The sequence below is a fragment of the Callithrix jacchus genome, chromosome 3, assembly GCF_049354715.1.
Source record: "Callithrix jacchus isolate 240 chromosome 3, calJac240_pri, whole genome shotgun sequence".
Classification (NCBI taxonomy): Eukaryota; Metazoa; Chordata; class Mammalia; order Primates; family Cebidae; genus Callithrix; species Callithrix jacchus.
In genome coordinates, this window is record NC_133504.1 from 127,764,025 (window position 1) to 127,776,390 (window position 12,366).

Sequence of the window (12,366 nt, forward strand, 5' to 3'; positions counted from 1 at the left end):
TTGAAAAAAAAAAAAGAAAAAAAAATAAATAATCCCTTTGAAAGTAGGATTGCCATTTTTTCAACTTTTTTTGGAGCTATCATATTTGTAATTTTACATTGTACATTTATATAAAATAAAATTGTATGTTTTAGATGTATTTGATTATGACTAAATGTATTGTGTTTTATATCAAAAAGGAAATTGATTTCTAAGATTTGCAATATTTTAACATGCTATATGAGATGGCTTCTAAACACTTGGTTTTTTTAGTCTGTGAAGAGTTTACTTTTTTATTTTAACACCTACTTCGTGTGTTATAGAAATATGTGGTAGGATGAATGTGCTATTAGTGCTGTCATTCTACGGTAATAAAGAAGAGATCAACAAACATGTAATCAAATGCGTAAGTCAGGTTTATTTTTATGGCGTAGCAAGACAAAAGAAAAAACAGCAAGAATCATATATCTACATGTTTATACCTCTTCTAATATTTTTGTTAAAACAAAATGCTGAGAGAAGGTGATCACAAATATATCAATATTCAGTTTTTCAGGATCTGTAAAAACAAAACAAAAAATCATGAGACATTAACTAAAGGTACATAAACTCTACCCTCTTGAATTGTTTTAAAATAGCCAAATGGTGGGAAGGACATTAGAAGCTGCAACTTTAGAGTAAAATGGATGTGAATTTGAAGACTGGTCTTCCATTTATGACTTTGCGTTCTTTGGAAAGTAACTTAAATTCTCATAGCCTTAGTACCCTCTTCTTTAAAAAGAAGCCCATGCGATCTGTTTCACAGGGTTGATACGAGTATTAAATTAGATTCAATAGAAATCTCCAGTGCTACAACAACATCTGATCTAAGTGTTCAACCATTGGCATCTATATTGTGACTTTTACATTATATAGTTAGGATAATTCTTCCTATTTATATTTGTAATTATAAGCTGTTATATTCAGAAATAAGATGAATATATGATGTCCTACTTCTTTGATATTGTTTCTGAATGATTATTTGTATCATGATGTGTGGGTTTCAGTCATTGTTTATAGCAAGAGAGCTCTTCTTTTGGTTGGGTTTTGTTTATGTTACTGTTTTCAAGGATAATAGTCATATTTTTTACAATATTTACTCCTTTCTTGCCTTATTAGTGTTGGCAGGTCCCGAAAGAGTGAGGAAGACTTCCTCTTCTGTGAAATGTGCAGTTTGTGGAATTTAATAAATATTGAAGTCTGAACTAAGTCCAAATTAAACTAACTTTAATTTACTAAGACTCTAATTAAAAATAAGCTTTTCCTGATAAATAAAACATATTTTAGTATTGGGATAAAAAAGCAAAATCCTATACACATTTGGTGATCATTTAATTGTGTGTTTCTTTTGTGGGAATCTGCCAACATTGGGTTTATAGATATGACCTATAGTCAATGAGACCAAATTCAGTTCATGAAATAAAGGGGGAATAAGAGCTTCTAAGTCATATGCCAGAGTTAGAAACTGTTTGTTTATCTTTCTTTTTGATTGTGGCCAGACACATGTCAAAGTCACTCAGAAAATATTTTGGAAAATATTTACCTTGGTTTGCTTTTATTATCTCGTGATTTGGTGTTATTGTCGTCTCAGACAGTTGTAGAATTGGCAGTGGTGGCGTCAGCCACCTCAGTTGAGTTAGACTCAGTTGTTGCAGTGTTGGTGACAACCTCAGATTGGAGGCTGCTGGGAGCTGTGGTGTTGGAAGTGGCACCTGTAGTTTTGCTGATAGAGGCAATGGAAGTGGCTGTGGTGGCCGCAACGGTTGTAGGAGCATAAGTGGCTAGTAGTGCTTGAGAACTAGGGTTTACATCATTCTCAGGTCGTTGTGTGGGTCTGGATGATGGACGATGTGGGCAGTGGGGGTGATGAAGGCTTTGATGGGGGAAGAAATGATGGAGACCAAAGGGAACACCAGGAACCAGTTCAAATTTTGTAAAATGTTTGTAGTTTGCCTTTACAGGCCTTCTTTGTTTAAATGGTTTGAAATTCTTTTCAGAACTATGGTTAGACTTCAAAGAGAGAACAGAAAACAAATAATTGATTTTACACAGGTGGGATGCATAAACTAAAATCAGCTTTAAATATGTATTTATATTACCACTTACATTCATACAACTATTCCAAATTTATTTCACAAGTAATTTGATGAGTAATATACATACCTCATATGGTGTTCTTAATTATGATTTTGGCTGAGATATAAATGAAGTAAACTATGTCCCTGTGGTTCTCAAAGTTGGTAGTTTTATTACAGGTTTTTCCAAAATGTGTTCCATAATAAGCATTATGTTGTAAAAGTTTTGGTGGCCAAATAACTTTGGAAAGGTTTTTGGTAAAATAAAACATGGTTTTTTTTTTCTTTTTAACTGCAGTACTTATTGGAATTGTTAACATAATATAGAGTGAATATTTAGAATATCCAAGAGATGTGATATTTTTCAAATTTACTTAATAATGAAAAATTTTGTGTGTGTGTGTTTGTGTCTGTTTAGCACTTCTTCATACTAGGGTTTTAATGTTTCATGGAGTACTTGTTGGGGAATCCGTTCTAATTTCCATCTTGTAAAAAAGTATAATGCATTTTACTACTCGGAATAAAGAGAAAAAAAGGAGCAACAGAAACTTTCCATTGTCCCTTTTTCATATACCTGAAAATGCAGTAAGATTGATAAAGCATTCCATGAATCCACGTGACTGACTCATTGCACAGTAACACTGACACGAAAAGCCGGAATTACCTTGTCAGTGCATTTCTATCCTGTGAAAGCCTCGATTCAGCAATGCAAAGGACACTTTGATTTAATTCGCTTCAGTTACACAGACTTTTGACATGACATTCCCTGAGGATTTCTGATTAGGCCCTGGTCTCTCATTTTGTCTTCACTGGTAGAGGCTAATTCTTGAAGTTCTAAATATGATGCTTCACTTTCCTCTCTATGAAGCATGTTCTCATCTGTTTGTGTGTTGTACATCTTTCTCATGCCAATGTCTTTCAGGCTGAGTTTCGAGTATCTTATAGTGTGGACTATTGGGGGAAGAGTTTCACTCCTCAGGCTCTGGTGCTCCCGTGCCATGTGACTCTGACAGTGTTGTGTTTGTTCACTAAATAGATCCTAGCCTTCTGTAGATCTTTACTGAAAGAGCCAGGAGCTACTCAACATTTAGGATAAGTCAATTAAACTAGAGAGCTGCTTTAACATTCTAAAAATGTTGTTTTCTCTTCTCTTAACCCTTTGCAAGATTTTTATTGCTCTGAGAATGTGAGATGTCAGCTATATTTTCAAAATTGATGCTTTGGTATATGTGGCTACATTTACCTGTAGGCAATCGAAAGAAAACATGATGTAATAATATAAATCAGTGATCAGTGAGTAAGAAAAATATCCTACTCTGGAGCTGCTCTTCTCCCTACTTACAACTCCAACACTTAGGAAGATGTGAATAGCTGATTACAGGGATACTATGGAATGATCAGGGTTTGAGACAAATTGAATATTCACAGATTGGTCTAGTTTTCACTGAATGGAGGTTGTCAGACCAATCCCATTACAGGTATCTGAACATTTCTCAGAATTATTTCACTTTGAAAATTATAAGGTGATGGGGTTGAAGGGGTAGAGAAAAAAACAGAATAGAGAAGAAGTATATTGCTGAAATTTTCAAGGCAATGTACAGATTTGGAATGGTTTTTTTTCCTTCTGAATGTTAGAACAATTTGGGTCATTAAATTTAGAAATATCTATTCCACAGGGTTAGAGGCAGGATAACACTTTTTTTTTAAGGTTCATTTAGAGTACATATCTGGTGGTGAGGAAAAAGGAGAAGGGGGATCTAACAGGGTGTCATGACAAGTATTTTCAGGTAACACATCCTCCTGTGTATTCCACCTCCAGTCTGATGTGGGGTGGGGTTATGAGAATTAGAAATGGCAGAGCATGGACACAGGGATTTGTACTTCAAAGTCTTTCTAGAAGATTTTGGATTTTCTTCCCCTTTTTATTGGATAGCATTGGGTTTAAGAAAATAAAGAGTTTTTGCTTTTTTTTTTAACAGAGAAGTTTAATATTATGAATTATTAATTATAACAGGATTAACTACATCCCAGAGATAAATAGAACATAGGGACAAAGAGGGGGTTTAATAAATATTTCATTGAAAATTTGATTAAGTGTCATGTATGAACTTTGGTAGTTCTATGGGAAAGGAAAACTAAAGAATCCCAAAGGACGAAGGAGAGTACTCAATGGAAAAACAAAGGTAAAAAGGAGAGGACCCATCTCTCCGAGGCTGGGATTGAGATCTCACTGCAAGAGGTGTGCTTGCAGCTCACAGGCTGATGGAGAAACTCACTGGTTTTTCTGAGCCAGAGCCAGTCCACCAAGGCTAGGCAGAGGGTGGCAGACAGAGTAACATGAGCTGGGACTGGCAGGCTAGTAGCCTCCCACTGGCTGCTGGTAGCAGAGTTTTTGCTTTTTTCAGGATCATAGAAAATGTTCCTTATTTAAAAAATCGTCAACACATATAAGGAAAAATATATCTACACTGAATAAAGAAATACAGATTTTGGAACTGATGGCTAGGAAAGCACTGCATTTCATGAACTAATTTGTCCTCCTCCCACTGCAGATTAATACATATCAAGAGGCAGGTAACTGAGGCGAGATTTTGGTGCTTACACAAAACTATTCCCATTTGTTTCCTAAACTTTGATATTCAGGTGACTCTCTGGTTCTCTCGGCATTTGTTTGGTTGAAAATAAAATATTTGTACATTTTCAGCTTGTCAGACATACTGGCTTTTGATTATGATTGAAAATGTGAAAAGATAACCAGAATCATAATAATACTTACTTTGTGTTTTCTTTTCTTAAGGGCATCAACAGACTAAAACGAGATGGAAAACACAAACATAAAACATTAGATCCAGAGCATGTATGGGATTTTGAGAAGGGTAGTGATTGTAAGTCAGTTCTGAGGGCAAAATGTGGTTGCATTAGGAAAAATAGAATGAAATACATTTTAAAAATTTCTGGTGTCGTCATTGCATGAGCAACATTCTAACAGTTTAAAGAGTGCACAGTCTGTGGAATAAGGATGATCTATTTTTCTTGAATCCTTTTAGCAGAAGGATTCCTTTTCCTCTACATTCACGGCACCTGGTCCGCAGTGACCAGGTAGTGCTAGATTTGGCTTCCATTATCATTATAACTACCCTTCACTCAGGTGTCAAGCCTGGAGACCACTATGCTACTACAAGCATCTTTAAGAAGTTGGTGTGAGAAAAAAACCAACCTGTCTTTTATAGAAGAGAAAAATAAATGGTCCAAAGAAGCTCTGGAATAGGGTTTTTCATGGGATGGAAAATCCTCTTTGCTGCATTTCAGCATGGGGAAGGAGAGGAAGAGGCAGTTCCCATAGTTAGCAGTGCCCATGAGACACTGGTTGTTCATGAAATGATACTGGAATATGTTCACAGCAATAAGTCTTAGAAAATGTCCCTCTCATCCTCTAGGTAATGTAATTTAAGTGCCGGTGTTAGGTTAACAAATCTAAAAACACTATGGGATAGCAAGCACATGCTCTTGCTTGGCAGTTAATATTATGTCTAGATTTTCTTAATTTATTTGATTCATGTGGAGTTCTTTATATGGTTGCAAGTTCATTTTACAGTGTTTCTTACGATCAGTTTTCTTCTTCACATCTTTTTCTTTTTGGAGAGTCTACCAAGGACTAAATGTTATCTAGGAGTGCTCCTGCAGAGGTAGAATCAGACTAACATAAAAACTTAAAAATCACAACACTACAATGTCCAATTTACATGTGTTTGGAATGCTAGAGACCTCTCAGTATGTGGAAGAAGAAAAATATGAAGATTGCATTCCAAGGTCAACAAAAGATCATAGAGGAAGTTAAATTAGGGTATTAGAAATTAAATAAAAACAGAGTTTGTTTAGTATAAAGCTACATTGGTATAAAACAATGAACTGGATATATCCCTTATGATTAGGAACTGAATAAGAAAATAAATATATGTAAAATATTTCATATTTACCGTGAAGCAAGCAGTAAAGATCAAAATTATTGCAAACAAAATCAGAGCCTTCATCTTGTCTTTGAGTCCTCTGGAACCAAGCAGCTTCATGGGTGATGACACAATAAAAGAAATAAAAATTTGTCCTTGCTAAATAGTAACGAATGGAAAAACACTTCTGCCTGTTATGGCATATTTGTGGCATATATCACATTCATGGCATGAGAAGAACATAAAATTTAATAGAAAAAGATGGAGTCCAACAGTTATGAGTAAAGGTTAAGAATAGTGAATTCTAATAATACTGCATAAAGTAAATAAAAAATTCTGACAAAATTTCTCATTTGTCAAGAAAACAAATACTGAACCTATCTTTTTATATGCTGTTTTATGATTATTACTTATTTAAGAAGGCAAGCTCAAAATACGACTGAGAATGTGGTAAGGTACCCAACCTTGTACACAATAATTAGTTCTTTTAATTTAGATACATTTTTAAATAGTTGCATAACAAAAGAAACATGAAAATGTTGATACCTTTAACTTAAAAAACCTAAGTTTTAGAAATTATTCTCAGTAAATAAAGCAATAGAAAAAAACCCAATAGTGTTAATTTCAGTGTTACTGATAATTAAAAATATGAATATTCATAATCATGAAGACTTTATGGAAATTTGAAATATGAAAAATATGAATATTCATAATCATGAAGACTGTGGAAATTAAAAAATTTGTAATGATAAGGGAAATGTTTAAATATCATGCTGTACGTAAATTATCCACATAGGTGACAGAAAAATGGAAGCAAAAATAAAGTTAGATATGCGATGATTGTATAATTTATGTGGGAATTTTCCTGTTTTCAAGAAATTATGATATTCTTTTGATATCATAATTTAAACACATAAAAAAACCTAAGAAATTTCCATTAAAATGATCTTCTGACTCTGATTTTCACTTTACATACTTAAAACAATAGACAGAAAAATCTAATGTTTTCTCATAACCTAAAATACATATATTGTTAGAAATATGAAATACTCATGTTGATTTTAACAGTATTATTTTTATCATCTACAAATAACTCTTAAAATTTAATATTTCTATTAATCTTTCATTTTTTGGATACAATTATTACTTCTGAATTCTCCCATCCAAATAAAATGTAAAAAACAAATCCATCTCAAATGATAATTATTTGAAGAGCATTATAAAAATATTGTTTCATTGTAATTTGGCAAGCCCATGATACTCCAATAATGAATCTCTCTCTTCCTCTCTCTCTCTCTTTTTTTTTGTTTTGCTAACATTCATTTTCCCAAAGAAAAGTAGTTAAGAGCTTCAGTTGTCAAATCCTGGTCATATTACCTAAGCTATCAGAGGCCTGTTTTTCTGGTTTTTAAAATAAAATGATTTATTTTTTGATTGAAGAAGTGGTCATATTTTAATACTCCAAGAATAAGAATAGAAAACCAAATTAATAAGTGTATCACTCCATATGAGACAGTCATAATCTCAAGCAAAGTATGAGACACATTTCAACATTAATATATACATCCTTTTGTAACAAAAGAGGCAATCAACTAATATAAAATCAGGCCCAGTGGTTTCCTGCGTAATTTAGTAAAATTGATTTTTCCGCCACTGAGAACATTTTCATTTTTATAGGTTCAAAACTGAAATATGAGGTTATGAATAGAAAGGGCCACTTTAAAGATTCTGAGATTCTGGAGGACAAGCTATTTTTATGATTATCATTTTTCTTGAAATTCTTAACGTATTACTGATAAAAGTGGATAAAACTTGTAGGTTGAGAACTTATAAAAGCAGTCTCAATTTTTTTCTGTTTATGGTATTTCCTTTCAAATGCATTGTTTTCTGTTGAAGTCTGTGGAAAGCAGAGTTTGAGATTTCACAATACTTCCACTCATTAGAAACTGCATAGAATCAAAGAATAAAGAAAATGGATTTTTAAGCCTTTGAAATTAAAAAAAAAAAGATACCGTAAAGAGGTGGTCTTCCTTCTGTTTGTCCAGCAATGTCAGTCTTTCCTCAGCTCGTGAAATCTGTAAGCTCAGTGAAAGAGCACAGGTGATTCATGCCTTATAAAGGATGAATCCTTATAAAGGATTTTTTTTTCCCTTATGACTTCCATTTTGCGCAGCAAAATATTATTATTATTATTTTAGCCTTTGCCTCTGGGTTAATCCAAATCATTTCCTGAAACAAAAAAAGGACTGGTATAATTTTTAAAAGTTAACATTTGTCCTTTTCATTTTTTTCACAACATCATGGTTAATTATCTGTGTATTAGAAAAAGTGAAGGTTATTCATTATAATTTAAATGTGATACCTTGAGTCCACTCTTTCCTTAATTTCAGATATTTTCTTAACACTTTACTGCAATGCAATAATTATTGAAACTTGACCAGAAACCCAAGGCCTAAAATGTTTTCTTTCTTTTTAACTGCACTCTGCTATTTACAATATAAAGCTTGGCTATTATGTGCTAATGTGTATTCTGAACTGGCAGAAAGTATTTGAAAATGATAGCTTCTTTTATGTTCATTTGGGCTTTTTAAAGTAAAATACTTTATTGCTGAAAGTAAAATTTTAGAGATTATAAAATTAGCTCAACTGAAACATAAATGGTTCAAGAGCATTGCATTCTTTTCTCACCTCTTCTGAACATAGAAATGAGAAAAAAGGCCCTCATATCTGTAATTTGGGCGGCCATGGTGGGAGGATCACTAGAGCTCAGAAGTGTAAGACCAGCCCAGGAACATGATGGAACCCCATCTCTACAGAAACTGCAAAAATTAGCTGAGGTGGGAGAATTGCTTGAGCCCAGGAGTTTGAGACCAGCTTGGGCAACATGATGAAATCCCATCTCTACAAAAATTAGCTGGGCATGGTAGCCTTTTCTGTTTCTACCAAAAATTTTAAAAAGTATCTGTATATGGTGGTGTGTATCTGTAGTCCCAGCTACTTCCGAGGCTGAAGTGGGAGAATCACTTGAGTCTGGGAGGTTAAGCCTGTAGTAAGCTGTGATGATGCCATTATACTCTAGCCTGGATGACAAAGTGAGACCTTGACTTAAAAAAAAAAAAAAGGATAAAAATGAGAAAAAGGTAAATAATAAACCATTTTGACATTTTTTACTATACATCTTTTACCACTAGATTCAGAATAATTCTTTATTGTACAATAGTTTTGTATCAAGGAAGAAACCTTGCTCAGAAGAAATGTGACAGTTACTGATCAATACAAAATGTGAGAATTGTAGTAGTTTGACATTTGCTTTGCTGCAAGCTTTAATTTCCATGAAAATGTCGTTCATTACCAGAAAGATAGGAAAACATCATCTGGAAAGCCTACTCATGAATAATCAGATTTTCAACGCTTTTCTTTCAAGTTAACTGTTAACAATAGTACATCCGCTTGGCATTAATTCACACTGTGATGAATGAAAGAAAGGAGAAGGACCTCTAGACTTTTTATCCTAAAGGTAAATTGGAGGGCACTAGATGCAATGTCTCCTTGATTATTGGATTTGCAGTTTACACATACTTTCTAAAAAATTTTTAGGACAACTAAAAACAACGAGAACAACCTAAAATATAAATAAAGATGCAGATCTAGGTCTGTGTGCTTTTACATAGATGGCGATTTTGTGTGGGAAGAGACCGAAACTTGAGAAAATAAATAACTTGCTCATATTTTCAAAAGTCACTATTTAAATCCATGTTTTTTTTTTCCCCTATGGCTTTTTCGTCCCTCTGCATCAAGATATTCTTATGTATTTTTAACTTTTGTTGTGAGACATTGTAGTTAATCTTTATGGTGAGTAAGTTGTACACAGAGAGCATTGGTCTTAGGCATTTTTGTGGCTCTATCAACTAGCAGATTTCCTGGCATTAATCGAAGTGAAATATAAAGCTTTTGACCAAGTGTGTGTGTGTATGTGTGTGTGTGTGTGTGTGTGTGTTTATGTGTGTATAAATCTTCTTTCCTTTCCTTGGTTGCAAATGATTCTAATGTAAAATTCTGTAGAATAAGAGAAAAATCTCAGGATTTCACTCACAAGATTTTTGCTTAGATAACTTGGCTAGGCACACCTATTGTACCCAACAGGGCTCGTCTGAGCTTTCGGATTTTGACATAAAATGTTCATTCATGGAGTCTGTGTAGTTAAGCTCATGCTTATTATGTAACCATTTTGTTTACAGTGTGATTGGACTAGCTTGATAAATATTAAAATGTTGATAATTATTCTTATTGATTCTTGATCTTTTTTCAGGCTTCATTATCTCTTTCTAGTATGAAAGCCATAGTTTGTTGTATCTCTGTATCTAGCATCCTCTATCTCCCCATCCAACTTTTACTTTTTCACTGAAATTTTCCTTCTAAAATACAAGTAACATGCCAATCCAATGCTTTAAACTTCGGTTGCCTCCTATTGTCTATATCTACATTTCCCAAATCATGTTACAGAGCATTAGCTTTAGAAGAGTTTACTGAAGCTCCATGGTGATAAAGCTGAATGACCCCTTCTTATGTATATTCTTATTTAAAGACTCTAGGAAATTCATTCCAATATTTCATCAATGCATTTTTTCCTGAAACTCTAATTTTAGTGAAACTAGTTCAGGGAATAGGAGCTGTTAGTTATATGAAGTTTTAATGCTAAATTGCTACACCCGATGAAACTGGTTAATTTTCTATCTCAACTAGGTTAGTCTGTGATGCCCTATTGTCTGGTTAACCATTAGTCTAGATATTACTGTAAAGGTATTTTCTAGATGTGATTAACATTGGCAATCAGTTGACTTTAAGTAAAGCAGATTACCCTCCATAATGGGGGGTGGGCCTTATCCAATTAGTTGAAGCCTTTTAAAGCAAAGACAGGTTTCCTGGAAAAGAAGAAACTACCTCAAGACTGTAACATAGAACTCTTTCTGAGTTTCCTGCTTGCTGGCCTGCCCTGTGGATTTCAGACTCAATATTGCCATAGCAAGTCTTGCCTGAATTCCCAGCCTGGCTTTCTTTTTCACTCTTTCTATATATCCCATTTGGTTCTGTTTCTCTGGAGAATCCTAACTAATATGCATTATCTGATACAATTTGATTGTATTTCTGGTTTGCTTGTAAAGCTTTAATATCAGTTACAATTTGATATATTTGTTACAATTTATACTCAGACCCATTTTGCTTACTTAAAAATTATTAATAACCCAAGTGCATTTATGCTTTTGAGTTTTTGATCTTTCCCTTTCCACAGCTTGCAACCAGTCATCTCCTTCTTGTCTTGGCCAACTGGTATTCAATGCTAAGCATCCAGTGCAAACCAGCTATCTCCTGAGAGCATTCAGTTTAATAAATGAAAACATCATTTTCTCATTCACTGGTACATTTTAATCATTTATTTTACAGATGTTTATTGAGCATCTATTGTGTTCCAGGCTCTCAGAATTGAGCAGTGAACAATGCTATCTGATTTGTTTGCTTTGAATGCAGTGTTGATAGCTCTTATTAGGACATTCTGGTTTATAGTTGTTTTGGAGTCATCATTAATTATCTCTTTCAGTTTCAAAAGTGTTCTGTTTTTCATGACAAATTATATGATCATCCTAAATATTAGATACACAGACTGGCAGGGAAGACAAGCATTAAAGGGGTTATGGGTTAAGTTATGTCCTCCCACCAAAAAAAACATTCTGAAATCCTAACCCCCAGTAATTCTAAGTGAGACCTCAAATTTGGAAATGGTGTCTTTTCAGATGTAATGAAGTTAAGATGAATGAGTTCATACTGGATTAAAAGTGGCCTAACCCAATGACTGGTGTGCTTATAAACAGAAAGACATCTTAACATGGAGACACAAAGGAGAACCTCATGTGACAAGGAGGCAGAGATTGGAATTGTTCGATCTATACCTTGCTGTAAAAGAAGTTTATTTGACACACATTCTTTGCTAGATTATCTACAAAGGCAGCTGTTCATACTGACTCAGTAATAGATGCCACTGCAACACTGGCAGATGACTATGGCTGAGACTATAAAAGCTATAAGTGTAGCTATGAATCTTTTGTGTCTGACCTGTAATGTTACTTGGCATTTCAGCTTACTGTATGCCATTAATGAGGAACTTCACTGGGGATATGTTAATTTCTTTTAGCCAAGCAGTAGTTGTTAGAAGCTATGAAGGGGGTGTTAGTTTAAGTCACAGAGCAGAAAAATGTAGATTAGAAGATGTACTTGATAGAGTGTAGCAAGTACAGGTTGCAGGTAGAGTGAAAGAATAAAAAAGAAACAAA

General features: G+C 33.9%; 1 protein-coding gene across 1 annotated transcript; it reads right to left on the bottom strand.

Moving 5' to 3' along the window:
- Positions 1-377: 377 nt before the first annotated feature.
- LOC144581952 (uncharacterized) lies at positions 378-8,129 on the bottom strand. The gene is made up of 5 exons (XM_078367956.1): positions 8,053-8,129; positions 6,071-6,154; positions 4,870-4,902; positions 1,562-2,028; positions 378-538 (listed from the first exon to the last, which is right to left on the bottom strand). The coding sequence occupies exons 2-4, from the start codon at positions 6,122-6,124 to the stop codon at positions 1,606-1,608; spliced, it is 510 nt and encodes a 169-aa protein (XP_078224082.1). The 5' UTR covers positions 6,125-6,154; positions 8,053-8,129; the 3' UTR covers positions 378-538; positions 1,562-1,605.
- Positions 8,130-12,366: the final 4,237 nt, after the last annotated feature.